The sequence below is a fragment of the Carassius gibelio genome, chromosome B16 (assembly GCF_023724105.1).
Source record: "Carassius gibelio isolate Cgi1373 ecotype wild population from Czech Republic chromosome B16, carGib1.2-hapl.c, whole genome shotgun sequence".
NCBI lineage: Eukaryota > Metazoa > Chordata > Actinopteri > Cypriniformes > Cyprinidae > Carassius > Carassius gibelio.
Genome location: NC_068411.1, coordinates 23581505 through 23604291, shown reverse-complemented (window position 1 = coordinate 23604291; position 22787 = coordinate 23581505). Strand labels below are relative to the sequence as shown.

At 37.4% G+C, this 22787-nt stretch overlaps 1 protein-coding gene across 3 annotated transcripts; it reads left to right on the top strand.

The window, feature by feature from the left end:
• Positions 1–5767: 5767 nt before the first annotated feature.
• pnp4b (purine nucleoside phosphorylase 4b) lies at positions 5768–17333 on the top strand. Of its 3 annotated transcripts, none has more exons than XM_052579350.1 (6): positions 5768–5932; positions 8122–8294; positions 11185–11288; positions 15600–15775; positions 15888–16078; positions 16719–17333. In XM_052579350.1, exons 1-6 carry the CDS (start codon positions 5910–5912, stop codon positions 16964–16966), a joined length of 915 nt encoding a protein of 304 aa, XP_052435310.1. In that variant the 5' UTR covers positions 5768–5909; the 3' UTR covers positions 16967–17333. The 3 variants fall into 3 exon arrangements, with proteins under 3 accessions (XP_052435310.1, XP_052435309.1, XP_052435311.1); XM_052579349.1 differs by lacking the exon at positions 5768–5932 and adding an exon at positions 6046–6389; XM_052579351.1 differs by lacking the exons at positions 5768–5932; positions 8122–8294 and adding an exon at positions 8397–8419.
• Positions 17334–22787: the final 5454 nt, after the last annotated feature.

Below are 22787 nucleotides of genomic sequence, written 5' to 3'. Positions count from 1 at the left end.
GTGCCTTCGGCGCTGGACCGTGGACTGAACAGCCTGCTAGCCATGTCCGTCCTGGGGAACGCGGCGGCTCGGTGGGCATTGGCTCGTCCTGGGGGCCGGGAACCGCAGGCCTGCTCACGGGTCGCTGGGTGCCCTCCGGCGAGCGTCGCTCCTGGACCACCCTTCGGGGAAAAGGCGGCGCTCGATCCCCTATCTCCCGGTGTTGGGCGGCCTCCACCAGCTCAATGGCCTCCACGAGCCCGTCGAGATCGGTGGGGTTCCTCATGCCAGCCGCCTGCCTCAACGCGCGGGGAAGGGCGCGGAGGAGTCGGTCGATCACCACACGCTCAGCTTCTCTCGGCCGTCATGGTGAAATACGCCCGCTCGGTCAGCAGCGGTGCGAGGAGGTGGGCCCACTCGTCCTCTGGCCACGCCTCCCGGACTGCGGTGGCCTCAAACATCCGAAGATACATCTCCACGTCGTCATGCGACGTCATTCGTGGCATCAGCTGGACGGCTTGGACACGGGGGTCAGGCAGCGGCGTGCGGTGGGCGGCGGCGCGGAGGGCGGCGAGCTCACGTTCGGCGTCTCCTTGACGTGAGGCCATGTGCTCCACTATTTGTTGCTGGCGGATGCTCACCTCGGTGAGGTGTTTGAGCAGTTCTTCCATGCCGGGGGAGGAGCGGCCGCCTGTGAAAACAGAGCAGCTACAAATGACAGGGGAAAAAGGAAAACAAAAAAAAAACAAACGGGTGGCTTTAACGGTCTCCTCAGGGGTCGGTTGTCGGTGTCCAGCTCACACTTTTGCCCGCATTCTCCACCAGTGTGGCGGGGTGAGGAACTACACGACAACCGATGGACAGAGAAAGTCCCCGAAGGGTGGATTTATTAAATAAAGTAGTGCTCTTGGTGAAGGCGGTGCTCTCCTGTGGCGCTTCAAGTCCCTCGTGCTCGCTGTGTCCTGAGTGGTGGATCCCGTGCTGTGCTCTCCTTAGTGGGGCTGACGGTCACACGCTGCTCTCTGTAACAGAGGAGGAAAGGGTTAGCGTCCTTGTTGGGAGACATTCCTCACCACTCTGTCTTCCTCCTCTGCTTAAGAAGGCTCCTCTTGATGAGCTGCAGGTGCGGCCGCTCAGCCCGTGATGAGCTCGTGCCGGTGATTCCCGTGTGTTGCCAGGGCGACGCTGACGAGCGCTCGGGACGCATGTCACAATATATATATATATATATGAATTCATTTGAAAACTGAATTTATTCAGAGATGAATAGAAAGTGGTCTTTCACATGTGACTTGTCAAAATGTAATTTCCCAGTTTCCTCAGCTGATTTATCAGAAGAAAATTCCATCCAAGGAACATTAAGCATTTTGGGGAAAATGTAATACCTGTTCTGTTACATTACACAAAACATTTCCTGAGTAACAGCAAATGGGTGGCTAGCGTTGAAGTGGTATAAATCTGAATCCGTGATTGAAGTTTGGAGTTGCTGTTCCCAAGTTGTTCTGTGTGTGTATCCGTGTGTATGTGCATAACCATTAAAGGCGAAAATAAAATGACAAATTCACAATCTTATTCCCTTCTCCTCTCGCATAAATTTTCACTTAGCAAAACAGCTCTCTTAGCATCACAGTTTTCAGTCCTGGCTGTAAATATGAAACCATGCATTTAATAATGTTTTCTGTTGATTAATAGAAAATGAGGATATTTCTGTTATTTCTGACACTGTATGTGTGTCAGAAATTGACTAAGGTCTATAGAGAATAAGTCATTTTTATCTAGACACCCTTTTTGCATTCCCCAGAAGAAAGGCATTCATTCCAGTCTGGAACAACATGAGGGTGAGTAAATGATGTCTGAATAGCTTTGCAATGGCTGTGCTTTAAGATCATTATTAATACATGATTAGTCCTGAGCTCTCAGCTGAGAAATTGCTGATGTGCTGCACAGAATTATGGATCTGGATATGTGCTTCCCTGTTTGCATCAGCAGTTTGTTCTATTGAAATGTAATTGAGTCTGATTTGTCGAGTTCATTGGGACAGAAACCTCTTGAGACTGTGATGATCTATTGATCTATTGACAACAAAGGAAATCTGACTTTTACTTATATTTGTTTTTTTTTTCTGAACTATTAGCCTGGATATGCAATATCTGATTTTGCATGCTCACACAGGGTGACCTTGATTACAGGATGTGCCTTATTGGCAGAAGATCCAAGTACAATGTGAGTGAAAGGCAGGAATATTACCGATTAAAAATGCCCCAGAGGACCACATCAATATTTTCAACAGTTAAATAAGCACTGCGTTCTGAGAGAAGAAATGGAGGAAGAATTCCACAATTATTGTATATTGATTCGAAAGGAAGATTTTATTGACACTTTGTAAAATGATGTCATTGTTATTGTAGTCATCTTAAGTTACAAATTGCGTTTTTGAGTAAAGAACAGGCAACGACAGTCTAGAGGATTCAGACTTGACATCAGCCAAGGCAGCCCAGTGGATATAGGCTTGATGAATCCTTAACCTTTGCCCTCAACAAAGACAAAGGTCAGTTGATTAATTATAGGTTGATGGAGGAGTCCATTGTGCTGACATTAGTCAATTAGAACAGCTAAGATGCATTATGGAGTTGCTATAGGTAAGAGAAAGAAGGGAGCCTTTTTAAAGTCATATTGTACTGAAAAGATGGAGGCATATTAGTGTAGTATCTTAAAGTAAACACATTTTGTTTGTTTAGATGTCTACATTGTGTCGAAACCACACTAGAGTTCATCTGGAATCAGTCCGGAGTTCGTTTTAAACAAAACAAACCTGCCAAATGCAAGCACAAGCCTAAGTCATTTACATTCAGATTATGATCTTTAAAGGAATAATTCACCACAACTGTCATCAGATACTCATTTTTATGTTGTTCCAAACCTGTGCGACTTTCTTCTGTGAGCATAAATATCTGCAAATAATATTATGTGATTCTTAAAAGATATATAATTTTACTTTAGAGTTTATGATGCAATTTATTGTTATTAAAGAGCATGTACAGTATCATTATTGAAATCTTATGTAGTTCACAGCAGGGTAAGGGTAACTTTGACAGCTCATGGAGGAAAGTTAGTCTTGGGTTGAATTGTTTTAATATTCAGATTTATGCAAGTATTGTTTTGTATGTGTATGTGCATGTGGCTTTTAGATGGTCTGTAGTGTTTTGAGTGACTTTATATTGTTGCATTCTTATCAGCACTGTCAAGTTTTTTTAAATATAACTTTTTGTCAACTTACCAGCTATATGGTGGTGAGGGGACAGATGGCATGTTTGACAACAACATCAAATCATCCTTTACCTTTACACACACACAAATGAACAGCACAACATGCACTGCCGTTCGTTTACCTTGACTTCACGTTCACAGTCCCATCTCCTGTTGGGTCAGTAGAGGCTTGTTTGCTAACTGAAGGGACCCCAGTTCGCTGGCAGCACATGTTGGTGAGACAGCTGGAGGACTGTATGTCTGGACAAACAGTTACGGTCAGTCTCTCACATCCTCCCTGCAGGGCCTCGTCAAATGAAAACTGATCAAAACACAACACCAGCTGAATAGCAGCACAGAGTCAGATAGGGTTGGCTTGAAAAATCTAACCATATCAATTAATATAGACTACAGATAGCCTCACCAAGGCATTTATTTGATGAAAATGTTGAAATATTATTCAAATTTAAAACAACTATTTTAATGGAAGCTTATTTTTCCATAGAATTAAAATATTGTTTTTTTACTTAAACATCGGTGCTGACATCGATCTCGATCTCACAATTCTGACCCCCCCCCCCCCCCCCCAAATTCTTGGTTTAAGTGTAGTAATTATGATTTTTTTACTCAGAATTCAGAGTTATATGTCACAATTATAATTTCTTTTCTCTGGTTACTGTGTTTACATCTTGAAATCTGTATCTATATTTGCATGCTATTATCTTTTTTTTTATTTATTCTGTAGCAGAAATATGCTTCAATAGTATTTTTATATATTTTATGATGCCAATTATTGTCTTCAGTGTCACAATATGCTGCTTTGTTGCTAAATAATTATCTTCTCATTATAATCTAGGTTAAAAACAGTTGTGCTTCTTAATATTTTTGTAGAAACAAGAATTAGCATATTTAGCTATTAACATGTTCTAACATTACACTTGATAGTGAGTTGACCGTGCTAACAGAGTTAGGCTAATAGTAAGCATATTTGTGAATGGTACACTCACACAAATCTGTTGAGTTTCCTTTTGGAAAATCATGAGCTATGTTCATTTTCTGTTAGAAAAAATGTACTTAACAAAAAGCAGGATGATCTTTGAACTACTGGAACTCAATGAACGAGCAATCACTTTTCTGTCCCTGTTGGTCAGTCTGTGCTTTCCGTGCAGTGGACATCATGCAACTGTTACATAATTTAACATCAGGGCATGTTACTCATTGACAGGAACTACCTTGAACCCCTGGCACAAAAAAACCCTGATACTGAGCTTGTTTCCTTCAACAAAACAGTAAATACAAAGACATTATTGAGTAATTTTGTGAAAAACAAGTTAGGTACTTTTCTTAATTGTGGTTTCTCCATATAATGTTCAGATTAGGTTCTTTTCCATATTACAGTAAGTTATCAGCTCAATATCTCTGTGTAGAAATGATGTCTCAGACACCGCTGTAATTGCATCAGTGTATTTAGATTTCGAGTCGCAACTCTCCAATAATACTGAGTCTGCCAATCCATTTCCAAGCCACAGTATAAAGGCTTTGGAGAATTATAATGGACCCTGGAGCTCTAAGCTATAATGTATTCAGTAATCGCACAGCTCAGCAAAGTGCACAAACATGTAAAAGTGGTTTCTATTTACCATAGTATAAGTCACTCTGCCCCTGCTGACAGTCTTACAGGCTGATGTGGGTAGACAGTATGTTTTTATTATTTTTTCAAGCTAAGGTCATTGTACAGCATCTACAAGGCAACTTTTGACAAATGGTTTTCCACCATTTATTGGGGGGAAATATTATATTATATGAACTGTTTTAGCATCCTTCAATGGTCAGAAAGTTCTTCCAAAAATAAAAATGTATTTAAAAAATTCCAAAAGTTGTGTATGTGTGTGTGTGTGTGTGTGTGAGCTTGTTTATGTGGTTAACGAGGACACAAATTTGTATAATGACATAGGTATGACACAGGTATTACAATGAGGAGGTGGTTTATGAGGACATTTTTAGTGTCCCGTAATTCAAAACGCTTATAAATCATACAGAATTAGTTATATTGAAAATCCAAAAATGTTTCAAAAGTTTCCTGTGAGGGTTAGATTTAGGTGTAGGGTTGGGGTAGGGCAATAGAAAATACAGTTTGTACAGAATAAAACCCATTACGCCTATGGAGAGTCCCCATAAACCACATATACCAACATGTGTGTGTGTGTGTGTGTGTGTGTGTGTGTGTGTGTGTGTGCGTGTATAGAAGTCAGTGGAGACCTTTAAGTTCTTTAGGACTCCAGTGAATTTCACTGTATGGACAGAAACTGTTTAAAATATATTTTCTAATTCATAGAAGATGTGTATGATTTATATATATTCTTTAAAAACATTACCAGCAGGCTACAGCATAAACAAAATGTAGTGCATAACAGCCTGTAGACTAGTCCATGGTTGTCTGCATTTTGAGTAAACTGCACTTATTTTAGCGTTTGAAGGTTTCTCAGGAGACTGTCATATAATTTCTTAGAAAGGATATGGAGATTTTCTGCTCTCACCATTTATGCAGCCAATGAGACGAGACCTTCTAGTCCTTTGAGAGGTTATTCAGTCTCTGTCCCTTTCTCTCTCTTATCTGTTCTGATAAGACAAGTACACACTTTTTTGCAGGTGCTGTCACCCTGTGACTACCTGTGACTGAGATCATGCACACCAAGGAAAACTCATGGTAAATTTTAGTTTTATGCCATTGATATAATTTACATACCAGACAATTTATGAAGCAATTATTATTAAAATCATTATTGTTGAAAGCATATTTATGTTTACTATTTATCTAGCTAAAGAGTCAGTAGTCAGTGTAATTTGGATTCACAGCTGTTATCTTAGAGTATGATATTTTATGCATTTAATCAATTCAGTAAGGTCAATAAGAATATATCAGGCCTGCCAAACACAGCTGAGTCACAATATGGAGCAGAATTATCTTCCAATGAGATGCAAATTAAAAAGAGTCTTGACAACGGCATGCTGTAAATTTGTGTTTTGGACTCTTCAAAACTCATACAACTCATGATTGCATTTTCACTGTCATTTTTTCTAGGCATTTACCTATTCAGCTTTGACCACATTATGGCAACTTCATACTTTCAGATTGCTACAAGCCAGTTTTCAAATATCAAGAGGTGGTTTCAATGGTGTCAATTATATTAGTTAATTTCCTGTGTGCTTTATTGGAAACACATTTTAATAACTGACACCGGATATCTAGAGACGATGATGTGGTGTTTTACAGGGCAGTTGTTGTGAGTGTTAAAGTTAAATAGGCTTGATTGTTCTTACATTAATGTGAAGGTCTGTTCTGTATTTCCATATTGTGTATTGATATTTACACATGCTTTTATCCAAAGTGACTTACAATTTGTGGAATACATCAAGCAATTCATTTTAAAGAGGCAAACAGACACAGGAAGTGCTCGTAATACCAAGTTTCAGGCATTGTTCAAAGAAGTATGCTATGGGATTACTTAAAGAGAAGCAAAGTTTTTTTTTTTTTACGATGAAGTCAGACGGTGATGAAAGAGATGAGTATCAGCTTTGAAATTTGTCAGGGAAAATGTTTATATCTGATCAGAGAACATGTAGCTACTTTATTAACAATTTTTTTTAAAAAATAGTAATAATAAGTTAACTTGCATTTTCTTGTTTTCCGGTTGTTGTTGTTTTTAATCTTATTTTTATTATTCTTTATAAAACAAAACTAAACAACATTTTGTCAGATTTATGCTTAAAGGATTACTCCACCCCTAAATGAACATGTTGTCATTAATCACTTAACCCCATGTCGTTCCAAACCCGTGAATGCTTTTTCATTTTTTGTTCAACACAATTTAAGATATTTTGGATGAAAACCGGGAGGCTTGTGACTGTAAAGTAAAATACACTGTCAAAGTCCAGAAAGTATGAAAAGCATCATCAGAATAGTCAATCTGCCATCAGTAGTTCAACTGTAATGTTATGAAGTGACAAGAAAACTTTTTGTATGTGAAGAAAAAAAAAAAAAAAAAAAGACTTCTGTGTAAGCCACACCACAAGGATATGTTTTCTACGTGTATTTACACTTTGATTTGAAAGAAAACAGCGCATCCGTATGGCGCGGTTGACACAGAAGAGCATACGCTGCCTGCGTTCATTTCATCCAAAATATCTTAAATTGTGTTCCAAAGATGAACAAAGTTAGATTTAGGTGTAGGGTTGGGGTAGGGCAATAGAAAATACAGTTTGTACAGAATAAAACCCATTACGCCTATGGAGAGTCCCCATAAACCACATATACCAACATGTGTGTGTGTGTGTGTGTGTGTGTGTGTGTGCGTGTATAGAAGTCAGTGGAGACCTTTAAGTTCTTGACACAGAAGAGCATACGCTGCCTGCGTTCATTTCATCCAAAATATCTTAAATTGTGTTCCAAAGATGAACAAAGCTTTTATGGGTATGGAACGACTTGGGGTTAAATGATTAATGACAACATTTTCATTTTGGAGTGGAGTATTCCTTTAGGGGAAAAATAAGTTAATTAATAAGATCTTAGTATTATGCATATTATTCAATTATTTTAAAACAACAACAAAAATATAGTAATGTTTTCAAAAGGTCTGGCATTGCACAAATTAAACATTTTAGGAATATAACATTTTGGTTTTAACATTTAAAAATAAACCAGTTGTTAATTAATAATATTGATGCTTTGAATTTATTAAAATTAAGTCGAATTAGCAATTTGGAAGATCATCATGTTTCTCATTGTGAGCACAGACTAATAATCAGAAGCTTTTATTTTGCCACTTATCTGACACAATTTGAGCAGTTATCAATGTGACCCGTCTAATGCATCATTCTTTCTTTCTCCTGACTCAGCTGCTGTTCCTTTGATGACTGCAAACTGACTACAGAATGGCTGCTGAGCAGGACGAGACACAGGCCAAAGATAGCTATCGTGTGTGGCTCTGGACTGGGACTTCTCGCAGACAATGTCTCAAATAAACAGACCTTCCGCTATGAGGACATTCCCAATTTCCCAGTGAGCACAGGTACCGGATTCATGGAAGTGTATCAGAGCTGATTTTCTCTCTCTCTTTCTTTCTTTCTTTAGAAAGAAACAGCTTAACTGCCTGCTGTTCTTCAGAAAAATCCCCCAGCTCCTGCCCATTCTCAGGTTTTCCAGCATCTTTTCCATATTGACCCCTTTCCAACAGTGACTGTATTATTTTGAGGTCCATCTTCTCACACTGAGCACAACTGAGGAGTTGTTGAAACAAACAACAGAAACATTATGTTTCTGTAACAAAACATGATTTGGCATATTCAGTAATAAAGCAAAGGATGGAGTCGGTGGATGTTCTTTTGTTAATTTACCCAGCACGGTCATTTCATTCAGCGTGTGGAGTCTATAAAAAAGCCACTAGACAGATAAAGGAGTTGTTGCTAATGCATCGAGCAAATCTGCATAGAGGCACAGAGGTTTTCATTCTGTCCCTCATTGTATTGTATGGTTAACAAATTATGACCAGCTCTTGGTAATATGAGCTACAAAATGAATTACTACTGCCTATGAATAAAATATCATGACTGGAGCAAAAATAGCCTCTAATATCTGCCACAGGGAGTTCATACTATGATATCTTGGACAGGTTTAAATATTTATATGGTGAGGTGAATAATCTTGAGAAGCATTCGGACGCATCATGATATTTGCATTACCTGAAGCAGGTGTGTGTGTGTGTGTGTGTGTGTGTGTAAGTGTGTGGGTACTTGAATGACGGCTGAAGAATAAGAGCACTTGTAATTAAGGGAAAGTATAACAAGGGTCTTAGAATCCATTTGTGTTGTCATTCTTTCTCTAATCCACTTCCAAATTGAAATGCGCTGGTTTCCGGAGATCAACAGAAGAATGACTGACAGTTTGAATAATGAGAACTATGGATGCCTAGTGCTCATTTTTTAAATAACAAATTCTTCGCATTGCCTGTTGCATCAGTCATAAAAATAACCTAGTGTCAAATCAAATCAAATAAATCAAAATTCAAATCACTTTAGTGTCACTACACCATATAGATGGATGTAAAAAGTCTCCACCAACAAATCATACATACACACACACACACACACACACATATATATATATATATATATATATATATATATATATATATATTTAGTTTAGATGTGTATATATACACAATCAAACTAAACCCAGTGTTTAAGGTTTAACTTTGGAAAATATGCACTTCACTTCTTTTTCATTAAAACAAATGTAGATAATTAGGAATTTTTAAGTATAACTAAATTTCTCTCAGAACTTTTCTCATTACAGTCATTGTTTTGCCAAATTGCATGACAATCTGATCAGGCAGCATGCACCGAAACGTTCATTTTGTTCATTCAGTTTTACAATGTTGCAGGAAATACATTTCACGGTGAGTGTAATAGCCCCCCTCTCTGAGTGAATTTTTTTCCCCTCAGAGTCATTCATCAACACTCGTGCAAGAAAAGAGGAATCGGCCCCTGGAAAAACAGAGCTATTATTCCGGCAGAACCTCATTACGCTGCAGGTTTTAGGGCCAAACACATCTCATCAGCCAAAATTCAAGGTTACATTTGCATAAGCTCCCATTCACTTGGCTCAGTCGGCTTGTGTCAAAGTAAGTTCCTGAAGCCACAAACAAACTGTAGCCTCCTACTTGCTCATAATTTGCTTCACCTGTTCGTACACTAATGATACACAATCAATCTCACTAATGCCATCCTTGATGACATCAGCAGTCATCCCTAAGCAGTAGATATCAACTTTTCCGATGTTGAATGAGCATGCAAATACAAATCGATAAACTTCCAAATATGACCAAACCAGCAGGATCTCTGAGACTCAGGAATAGTCATTAGTCAGTTAACGTTATATTATATAAAAGGATTAGATGGCTTCTGTTATCAATAGCAGCATCTGACCCTCTGTGTGTTCATTACAGAGAGGCTATTAGATGAATAACCCCTTGGGTAGATGCAATACATTAGGAAGAGAGCAAAGGGTAAATGCTTTACAGCAGGAGGTTTTTAATCAGTTAAAGATACAGTTGTGCTCATAAGATTGCAAACCCCTTGCAGAATATGCAAAATGTTAATAATTTTAACAAAATGAGAGGGATCATGAAAATTGCACGTTATTTTTTTTTAAATTTATTTTTTTATTCAGTTATAAATAATGAAACTGCTTGCTGTTCTTCAGAAAAAATCCTCCAGCTCCTGCACATTCTCAGGTTTTCCAGCATCCTCTGCATACTGACCCCTACAGTGACTGTATGATTTAGAGATAATTTGATGGACTCATATCTATTATAAAACATGAAAACTGATTTACTGCTCAAGCGTCAGTAAATGTTTTCACCTTTTAAAGCTTATTCAGGACAGTACTAAATAAAAAATAACATGCAATTTTCATGATCCCTCTTATTTTGTACAAATATTAACATTTTGAATGTTCTGCAAGGGGTCTGTAAACTTTTGAGCCCAACTGCTTTTTATCATCAAACTGCTTTATCACATGGGGTTAGAGCAAATCAATGTAAAAGTGTCTCATTTTGAAAATATTTTCAGACTAAATGGTTTTATAGAGTTTGTGTTGTTACTCTCATGAAATTCTCACCTCAAGGTTGTATTTTAGGATTTAATCCTGCAATTTAACTGCAATCACAATTTTTTATGATATATAAATATTGTGTAACTGCAATATTTTATGTAATATTTGTATAAAAATGTATTTATTTATTCATATTTATTAATATACCTGTATATAATGCATAAAAAACTTTTTTCAGTAACACAAAAAAATCTTAATGACCGAAATCTTTATGAATCATGTGGTTTATATAGAAAATAAAAATTTGTATATGTTTTTTACTTATATGTTTGTCTTTTTACACATAGTTCCAGGTCATGAAGGATGCCTGGTGTTTGGTCAAATCAAAGGCAAGTCCTGTGTATTTATGCAAGGAAGGTTCCATCTCTACGAGGGTTACTCGTTGTGTAAGGTGAGCTCAAAAAATAGTTTGATGTCTCTGTCGCATGTACTACCACAGTCATCTTGTTTTCCTTTCACTTAACTGATTCAACTTCATCTTGCCTTTCGATAGGCTTCTTAGATGCATTCATTTGTAATACTTACAAACTCAGATGCTTCTGTGCTTGAAGTAAAAGCTATTTCACAAACCCCATTTTTGGCATTAATGTCTCATAAAGTATGATAGCGTGTGCTTCAAGCGGTGGCCTTGGTGTCTCTTAGCATCACCTCAAGGACAAGTGAACTTGCTGTAAACAGTTCCTATTTGTAAAAACGTTACCTCCTGTATGGGCCATTAACTTTATCTGTCACAATCAGGAGCCACACTGCATGAATACAGAAGCTGAATGCTGAGAATGCAGGTGCGGAGGAGAAACGAACAGCTCGCTGCTGCTGTCCTTCTCATTTCAAAGCAGTTCATTGACATTGTTCAGTTTGCACTTGTAGTCCGTTGTGACCGTGAACCTTATTCTCAGGAGAGAAAACACTTTTGTTTTCCATTAAAAATGGAACTGCATGCATTAACATATTAACTTGTGATATTAATTGTGAATACATTTTGAAATCGGTTGAAAGTCTTAGTTAATTTACATGTTAAGTAAGTTTTCCATGTTAATTTATCCCAGAGTTCAACTAAGCAGCATGCATTATGTAAGCTTTCTTCTTTCTCTGCATCAAAGTCTGTCCAGGGGAATAATTTAACTGTTGCACATGGGCCGGAGAGCCACTTTTTACTAAATTACAGAGGAATCTACAACCTCTTGCCCTGGGGTGGGACTGTCACTGTAATTGCAGCCCTGACAACATGACACAATGCATTACAGTCAGTTGTCATGGCCACCGTGCCCTCTACAGCCAGTCAAGAGCTTTTCACTCTTAATACGCTGCTAGGGCATTAAATCCATCAGCCCCCTGTATTAGCAAACACCAGTCTTTCAAAACACTATTTTGTATTTAATGTCTCAATGGCTGTTGCACATAAAACTCACTGACACTGCATCCCAATTTGCATAGCAGCCTAGCTGTTTTAAATCAGATGTTGATCTTATCAGTTGTAAAATGTTGTAAATATTTTTTTGGTATATCTTCACCCATGGCATTAGCATTGCTAGCACAGCGTACTAACACATGTCTGCCAGGTAAAAAAATTGAATTCACCTTTTGCCTAAAAAGACAAGGATTGGGTGGATGAACATGCCTAAGGATTCTGTAAAACTGAATCTAAAAATAAATGTATTTAAAGGTTTGAAATAACCTTGATGCTAATAATAATATGCAATAATAATAATAATAATATAATTAATACTAATAATATTACATTTTAAGCTTTTTTTATTGTTAGTAATTTTAGTACATAATTATTAGTTGCCAAGAAAACATTTCTAATTTATTTAAGCTTACTTTTTTTCATCCACTAATTATATTTTATTTCAGCTTTATTTTAGTTGTTGAGAATAATTTTAATACTTTTGGTTTTAGTTAACTATAACAACAATGATGCTAATGCAAGATATGCAGATTAATACTTATGACTCATGCATCGTCTTCCTCTAACGTATCAATTAGTTGTAAACAGCTCAATTAGTGCAGAATTTAAGTATGCAAATTGGGACATACAAATATATATATGTTGCAAATATATATATATATATATATATATATATATATATTTTTTTTTTTTTGGTGTTGAAGCTCCTCATATAATAAGCAGTGGCTCGACCAATCTGGTTATTAAATCCTTTGTCAGTTGTGACAGCTGGTTTGTAAATGCCCCTTCAGTCCACTGTTCATTTCCCTTTAGCTGACTCATATCTGAGTCACTGTGTGAATCTGTGCCAACACACTGTGCCTTAAATGTGCACCCCACTCATTTAATTTACAGTTTAGGATGTAAACTTGCTTTCACGTTTGCCCTTGGTAACACAAACAGTTATTATGGCTTATTTAAGTGATCTCTTTGTTATAGAGAGATATGGTTTGGAGAGTAATTGGACAGTCGAGATTGTTTAGCCCTTCATGACCTCTGTTTCTCTGCAGCAAGTAAAAAAAGCTTTATGGTGTTCAGATGCATTTAGAGCGCTTGTTTAAACTGAAAAGAGGGCGTTCACACAAAATGCATTTTTTTTGCATTCCACTCTGCTGCTTTTGCATTGTTTTTCTATGTAAACATGGGTTAGATGTTTACATAGACCACCAACGTTACTCTATTCTCCTGTTTGCTTTGTTTCTGCCCTTTAAGCTGTCTGATATTTCCTAAATCTTCTTATCAGTAAATTTAACCAGCGCTATTTTCAAATCTCTTATAATATTGTTGCATTATTCATCTTAGACTGGTGGTTTTATATACTTTAACAGATTATAATTTCCTTAACAGAAGCTATAAGATATGATACAGGTAAAAAATCTAAATAAAAAAAATCCAGCTCATTAACATTAATTAACATTGCTTGCACATATGAGGAATAGTAGAATATTTGTCTTTGATCTCTAATTTGCTTAATTTAGTAAATCCAGTGCTAAATAAAAATACAGAGTGCAATGACGTAATCAGCAAGTGCAAATTATTCTTAGTGAGTTACCTCCTTTAATTACTTGTCTTATTACAAAATTGAAATATATGCCAATTCATACAGTGCCAAGACATACAAGATTTTTGTAAAGACATATTCTCATTACTCCATAATAGTGCACATTAATCAAGCTGGCGGTGACGGGTAATCAACAGACCATCTATAGACCTATAATGCAGCACCTATAGACCAATTCCCTCAAAAATAAAGTGATCTGATCTCTGAGAGTTTACAATCCACAAAGAAGTCAGCTTTGATTTAGAGGGAACCAGACTGGGGTGTATTTCCTGAGAATGCTGGTTCACCTCGTTGACCCTTCTGTGTATGTGGCCGTGTTGCTTGTGGCAGCCCTGCACGTCCACCCTGGTTCGTCAGCTGGAGAGCAGGCTGACAGACTGTGACATCCCTATTGAGCTGTGCTATACTGAGCCCGCAAGTTCATTATTCATCTCCTGCTCGCACTGACACCTCCGTTAATGGCTCTCTGCTTTACAATCCTATATTTATCCCATTTAGAATCACTAAAGCTTATTTAATACTAGCCTAAAACTGTGAGGCACTGTAGAGCACCATTGCACATTTAGGCTTGTGGACGTTGTCATATTCACACAGTCTTCTGAAATTAAATGAGGCCCCTTTCCAATGTCATGTAACTGTAAAAAAAAAGAAAAGAAAACAAAAGAAAAGTAATAATAATTTGATTATGAGTAAAACATGTATAATCATATAAATAAATGTTGATCCAGAGCCATTTAAGACCATTTTGGCACCTTAAGTGAGATCCCTATTGGCATTAAATAAATAAATGTAAATTAAATTAAATGAAAGTAAATTAAATGAATAAATTAAATAATGTATAAAACTATATATTTAAATATAATTGTATTTTTGGTTAATTTCTTGACAAAAAAAATAATTTATGTTACTGAATAATGACACAATTTCTCAAAATATTCTTGGACATTTTTTTTTTTTTACTTTGGTCATGGAAATCATAATATAGGTTATTTGCTGAAGCTCTCATTCATCTAAAACGTATGTAATTTCAATGTGCATTCAATTTTTTGTATATCTAATCACGGTCTTCCTAATAACATTATGCAAATAATATGTGAAAATACAGTCTTGTTATGTAAATGTTAAAGGGACAATTTACCCTAAAAAGAAAATTCTACCATCATTTACTCACCCTGAAGATATTTGAAAGAATGTTGATAACCAAACAGTTGCTAATGACCATACAATTTTTTTTCCATACTATGGAAGTCAATGGCTACCGTTAACAACATTCAAAATATCTTCTTTTGTCCTCAGCAGAACAAAGAAACTCATATGAGTTTGGAAGAACTTGAGAATGAGTAAATGATAACAATTCATTCTTAACAAGGGTGTTTGGCCACTCTTTGGTGCCCCCTCCAAATGGTGGTGCCCCAGGTGACCGCCTTGTTCGCCTGTCCCTATAGAAATTACCCTGTGTTGGAAATTTATATTATTTTCGTATCCAAACTTGAGAAAATGCAAAAAACGCACATACCACATACTATTTTTTTTTTACACCTCTGACTTCCATATATTTCATTAAATACGTCTGAACTTGAGAGGCAATGGCTCATTAATTTAAGTTAAAAGTGAAAATGATATACCACATGGTTTAGTCAGAGAGGTTCCCTGCTGTTAGAAACAGCTTGTATTTTCTGTGGAAATTTTTGCAGGTTACATTCCCCATGCGGATCTTCAAGCTGATGGGTGTGGAGACCATTGTCGTAACAAATGCCTCTGGGGGTCTTTGTCAGGATTTCAAAGTGGGAGACATCATGGTCATTAAGGACCATATTAACTTGCCAGGGTTTGCTGGGCAGCACCCACTGTGCGGACCCAATGATGAACGGTATGCAGATAAGGGAGAGAAAAAGAGAGGGAGGAGGTATCTGATATAATTTTACAGAACTTTTTTCCATTTAATGGAAAGCATGGTGTGTTTTCTTTCATCTCTTCCTCAGATTTGGGATCCGGTTTCCTTGCATGTCTGATGCTTACAGCAAAGACCTGAGGAAACTAGTTTTGGACATCACTGCTGAGCTGGGCTACTCTAATTTTGTGCATGAGGGGGTCTACTGTATGGTTAGTGGACCCAACTTTGAGACCATCGCTGAGGCACGCATGCTGCACATATTGGGAAGCGACTCTGTTGGTATGCACACTCACAAAACACAAGAAAAATAAAAGATAATGTTGTCTTCTGTATCTGCCTTTTTTTATTTTACTAAACTTTAGACAATGTGTCTTGACAATTAACTGAATAAATAAGTTAAAGTACTTTTTAGGAATATGAAACTTAGTTCCTCATTGCTGCATCAGTGTCCTCTCTCTGAGGAGTTTTCTTGTGTGTAGTGCCTGTCCTTTAATCGGTCTTTCATGAAAATTATAACTGGTTAAGAATGATGTGCCATACTAGCAGAGGGGACCTGCCATGTTAACTGATGGCGATTAGACCCACCCAGAGTGGCCCACTTTATGTGATTAGTTGAATAACTATCTTGACCATATGATTGGCATAAACTATACTCATCCCTGGTCCTCTGATGATAATTGGGCTCCTGTTACCAAACGGCTGCATTGTGAGGTATGTGATGCTGGTCAGTTGCTAGTTCCTGTGTGAGTCCTTCTTCCTGTGTATCCAACAAGACCCCAATATTCATCATTAAGTATTAAGGGAGACCCAGACCGGGTTTGCTTTATTAATGAATCACCTACTGTGCCACAACAGAGATGACTGCCATTTAATGAAGAGTCTCTCTCTGTTTCTCTTTTCCTCCTGCTGCCTCTCTCAGGCATGAGCACGGTTCCTGAGGTGACAGTAGCCAAGCATTGTGGACTGCGGGTCCTGGGTCTCTCGCTCATCACCAACAAGGTTTCTCTGGACTACAGCCGTGAGGAGAAGGTGAATCACGAGGAGGTGCTGCAGATCAGCAAGATGAGAGCTGAGATGCTCCAGAATGTGCTCGTAACCTTCATTGCTCGCTCTCATCAAGTGGAGACCATCAACAACAGCAACTGCATCTACTCAAATGCTGTGTAGGGTCCCTCAAACCGGCTGGATTGAGGGCACGTGATGTCATGTGAATCTATAGTACTACAGATCTTGAAGGCTCCCTGTTATGGTTAGCCTTTTAAATCTGGTTGGATGAAAATGTCCATATGTTACTGTGCCTTTGTGGAAGATGTATTTGATCTTCAGAATGTGATTGTTGCGTTGTTACACTATTGTATTTCCCTGACTAAAAAAGAGAATATGTAAATAACCAAAATGTACAATGTAAATAAATCTCCCTCAGTTAAAATTATGTAAAAAAACAAAAACAAAAAAAAAAACATTTGAATGCTCAGATGGAACATGCATTTAAAAGCAAAAAATAAATCAATAAATAAAACAAAATAAAACATTATACTATAAGAAATATATTTCTATATTTGAATTAAGCATTGTGCTGTGTTTTCACATTTACATTTATTGTACATTTATACTTTTATACATTTTATCCAAAGTGACTCACACTTTATTCAGAGTACACCTTTGTTTATCCATTCTTGCTTTTCCTGGAAATCAAACCCATAATCTTGGTGTTGTTAGACGCATGCTCTATTGCTTTTGTATGAAGGCCAGACTTAAACAAAGTGTATGTATGCTGTATAACAGAAAAACAGAAAAGGTATTGATCATTTTTTGCCAGGACTGTATTTCTGTGAATTTTTTTTTTTTTCAGGACTGCAAAAAAAAAAAAAAAAAAGCTAGCGGTGATACATTTTGTGTGACAAGATCAACATATGTATTATGCCCAATGTAACAATATTTAGCTGTTTAGTGTCAGCATTTTGTCACTGCTGCTAGATGCAGTAACTACACCTATACCTATTTGATATTCAATATTATTTTATCCTGCAGAACACAGAAGATGATGTGATGAATGTTTCAGCTGTTTTGGTCCATACAATGAAAGTCATTGGTGTCCAAAACAACACTGGACCCCTTTTACTTTGTTGCATGGATTACTTTGTGTGTGTGTGTGTGTGTGTGTGTGTATGTGTGCTCTACAGAAGATGGTCATACATATTTGTAAAAGCCTGATGATGAGTATTCATTCCAAAAGTTTTCATAGGTGTTTATGACCTGATATATCGACACATAAAAGAGGTAATTTCCTGTACATTTAGGAACTCAAATCTTTCTCATTAGTCTAAAAACGTATATTAACATTTATATATTATATTGAAAGTAGTCTGCCATAAAAAAGGTGGAATGTGCCACTCTATGATGAAATAGTGCTAAACACCGCCTCTACCTAAAAGATAATCGTCTGTGTAACAAACAAATCTCCATATTCATCGGGAAGAAGGAGGCGGGAACCGGCGCACAATCAAAACTCATTTTAATATTCAAAAGTAAATACAAAACGGCGCACCAGCCCCTCACGGACGACTGGTGCGCATAAATAAAAACCAAAACATAAAATAATGTCCCAGGCCTGGTCCTCTCTCGTCCTTCATGGTCGTCGCTCCAGTTTTATATCCTTCCATCTCCTACGTGGGACTCGATACTAGCGGTGGGGCTCAGGTGTAGCTCATCTCCAATCACTACACCTGGCCTCACTCCTCGTTCCCACGCCTCTCGGCCCCGCCCCACTCGCCACAGTCTGCTTCTCATACAGTCTATCCTGCTTCTACATTGCTGCCTGTTTAGCCCCGCCCCTGGATTCACATACAGTACAGACCAAAAGTTTGGACACACCTTCTAATTCAAAGAGTTTTCTTTATTTTCACGACTATGAAAATTGTAGAGTCACACTGAAGGCATCAAGGGCTATTTGACCAAGAAGGAGAGTGATGGGGTGCTGCACCAGATGACCTGGCCTCCACAGTCACCGGACCTGAACCCAATCGAGATGGTTTAGGGGTGAGCTGGACCGCAGACTGAAGGCAAAAGGGCCAACAAGTGCTAAGCATCTCTCGAGGAACTCCTTCAAGACTGTTGGAAGACCATTTCAGGTGACTACCTCTTGAAGCTCATCAAGAGAATGTCAAGAGTGTGCAAAGCAGTAATCAAAGCAAAAGCTGGCTACTTTGAAGAACCTAGAATATGACACATTTTCAGTTGTCTCTCACTTTTTTGTTATGTATATAATTCCATATATAATTCCACATGTGTTAATTCATAGTTTTGATGCCTTCAGTGTAACTCTACAATTTTCATAGTCATGAAAATAAAGAAAACTCTTTGAATGAGAAGGTGTGTCCAAACTTTTGGTCTGTACTGTATGTACTGTAAATAACTACAGGTGAATGCAGGTCAATGCTGAAACCAAATATTAAAATCGTTCAGAATACAACAAGACACTGTGCAGTGCCAAGTTGTGCATTGGTCTTTGAATTGCCTTTCTTCTGATCCCAACATTAGGAAAAAGTGGATGAACTTTATTTTTAATAAATAAAGTTCCAGACTACACATGTAAGAACTTGGTCATTTGTTCACTTTATTTTAACCGTGGATTTGTTTAAAAACAAGGAATAAGGAACAAGAAACTAAAATACAAAGTTTTGCCAGCTATACTGTATCCAACATTTATGTTGCACCAATGTGATCATTTGATATTTACTTACTAAGTACTTATTCATTTTTGACCTAAATCACAGCAGCGTCCATCTATGAAGGATGTAGTTAAACATACACAACCTTTAGCCAATCATAGCAGTGGGCGTTTACTTTAGAGCCTACAATCAGCCACGCCTATTCAAACTGAGCATTCTGATGAGGGGGGGTCGAAGACAGGACAGAAAATAGCCTATTATTTATAAATGATGATGTTTTTTGATGTAAAAATCTAACATTATAAGGAGACCCCAGAGAACAGTACAACATAATAAAGACATGTTCATGACCCTTTAATTATGTATTTAGCATTTTCTCATAATTCTTATACCCGTTTGTTATTGCACCATTGAGTTTTCGGTAGCACTTTATTTTACAGTCCTGTTCCTCATGTACATACTATGTACTTATTATAGTAATTACAATAACTATGTAATAACTAGGTACTAACCCTGAACCTACCCCTAAACCTAACCCTACCCCATGTAGTTACCTTGTATTACCAGAACGTTCTTAGATAAATACACTGTGAGTACACTATAAGTACATGTTAGTACACATACTGTAAAATATAGTGCAACCGAGTTTTCTGTTATCATGAGTGTATTGACATAGATTAATTTTCAATTCATCATGAACCATGAATGTTTTAAATCAATTTCCAATAAAACAGAAAATCTCATTCATATTATATATAGATAAGTGGTTTAGGATATGCAGGTGCTGTTTTTTTTTCCATGTGTTTATGAGCTAGTTTCCATAACTTGGGGCAAACTATTTTGAACGACCCTTAAACTGATAAAAACTTTCATTTTTGCTCTTCTAAGATGTAACTCTATGGGTCAAAAAGTCATTCTTCTAATTAGCACCATCTTATAATGAGTATTCTTATCAATAAAATTGATTTTTACTTTATTGAAGTTTTGACTGTGTTGGTGTTGCGGGGATAACCTTCTTTGATTTTCTTTGAATGTCAAGTACAGAAACCAAAAGTTTGCCTGGCCCAAAATCATTTAAATGCAGACATACGCATTCCTGTTTTTTTGGAGTCAGCATGAAATACTTGTCCCCTCTGAACAGTCTTTAGGTCTTTGAAAGTTCTGCTAGAAAGGCAGATCTTGAAACTCTTTTCAGACTGTTAAATCTCTCACTGAACATAAGGCTGAACTTCGACCATTTAAGCTCCACATACATTAGCAAGGACGAAATGGCTTATTGTGGTATAATCAGAGAAATCCAGACTTGCTATTTCCCCACAAATGCCACTACAGTTAAAAGGTGTTCCTCCACAATACCCAGGACAAAATGTCTGTGTGGTTGCTGATAGACCTCAGCTGTTTGCTGCATCTTCAGGATCTGAGGGACAAAAAGTACTTTCTTACTGTCGTACGTCCAGGCGAAGATTGGCTGCAATCAGACTTCCTAAAAATAGCTGCCAATTAACTGGGGAACAAAGTTGAATTACTTTGTAAATGGCTGAGTGAGATGCAAATCATTGGAAAACATGAATGTAAGCAGTTTTCATATAACAATTATTTCAGTGAAGACATTTCTATAATGAAAAACCAAAGTCAAATTTGCAAGTAAGAGATAATTTAAAATTGGCGTATGAGTGATCAAGACAAACCAAAAATAATAACACAAATGGCTCCTCATTTCCCAATGGTTGCTCAACAGTGATCAGCTTAATGGATAAATTGTTCTTCCATGAATAACATACACTAAGGCATCTTTTTATAAGGAAAGTTTTCAAGATGTGCTTCTATATTAACTATAAAAAGTTACGCAGACCACAAAAATGGACTTGAATTTTTATCACACAAGCAGGATTATGATATGGATCTACAGTATATCAGCACATTTGTGATTAATTATGGCCTTGTTCCTTTATGCAAAAGTCACAGCTGTGCTTATTTACCATATTGCACTCTTTCTCGTATGATACTGCATATATATATATAGAACAGTTCTATGGCATAGTGAAGCTGAACTTCTGAAATCAGTTTACAATTACTCTGATTGCTAGGATACTACAACTCTGATTGCATATGGTGTATATCTCAGCATCTGAGGTGTAGTTGTTTAAATGTGCAGGTGCCACTGTTTACTTGCTACGGTGTGATGCAAGCTCCTCACAACAATGCTCTGCAGGAGTGTTTCATAATGGCCTCGGTTCACACTACAACTGTCAGCCAACCCATCTGTGTGTCTATACAGCAAATAGTGGCCGACACCACAAATATATATCACATAGAGCGCTAAGAAACTCCAACGGTGTGTTGTGATAATATCTGGACGCACCATTAGCACCATGCAGTCTAATTTAAGCTCATTTTACCCACTCTGCCAGACTAACGGGGAAGTTTCTAATTGCATGAGGGTGGCTGTGTGTGGTGAACTGTCCATCTATCTGTCCGCCTGCCTACCTGCCAGGCAGGATGTCGTGACAGAGGACCAGAGACCCAGCCGTCATTATCTGGGCAGAGCCTCATTAATTAACATATGGAGAGCAATTATCTCATGGGTCATTGCTCATTTTTTTATGAATTAATGTTCTGTAAACAAGAGAAAACTGACAAGAACACTGAACAGGGAATGATGTCAGTAGAGGCAAAGGGAAAATTAATTCCATGAGTTCAGCATTATTAGATAATTTATTACACAAGGCACATACACACAACATACAGAAAAGTTTGTCCTTCTGGATGATGAAGTCTCTGAATTGTGAAGGCCAAGCTATTAGTGGTGCTTTCCAAAGCCCTGTGTCTGGGAACTGCAAAGTTTAACTTTGCAGATTCTGAACAAGAATCATTTTAAAGCACTGTTGAACATTTTCTAGATTTTTAGCCTGCGTGAAGATATGAAGGAAGTGTCAGTCAGTCACGATATCTGTCCAGATTCAAGTCGCCTCAAAATACTTTTTTTTAGTTTTTTTTTTTTTTTATAAACCACAAAACCTTTTCTGAAATATGTGACGTGCAAGTATATCATGCCTTAACGTAGTATCGGAAATTATTGCAAAATAAAATGTAATGAATACTCTGATCATTTTGCACCACATAAAAAAAAAATAAAATAAAAGGCGCGCTGGCTATCTTGACCACGTTACAGAAAGCATTGTTGAAATTAACATAATGCTGAAACAAATAACAATACAAATTGGAGTATGTGACATCCGCGCAGAAAGAAGTCCTGATTTAAATGCGTCTCACATCTGTGTAGCTCAGCAGTGCGCGCGCTACCTGCGGCGCGCGGA

Coding starts and splice junctions, on each gene's coding strand:
- pnp4b (XM_052579349.1), top strand. CDS start 6,277: ATGATTGCATTTTCACTGTCATTTTTTCTAGGCATTTACCTATTCAGC. Junction 15,776..15,887: donor TGCGGACCCAATGATGAACG/GTATGCAGATAA, acceptor TCTCTTCCTCAG/ATTTGGGATCCGGTTTCCTT. Junction 16,079..16,718: donor ATTGGGAAGCGACTCTGTTG/GTATGCACACTC, acceptor TGCCTCTCTCAG/GCATGAGCACGGTTCCTGAG.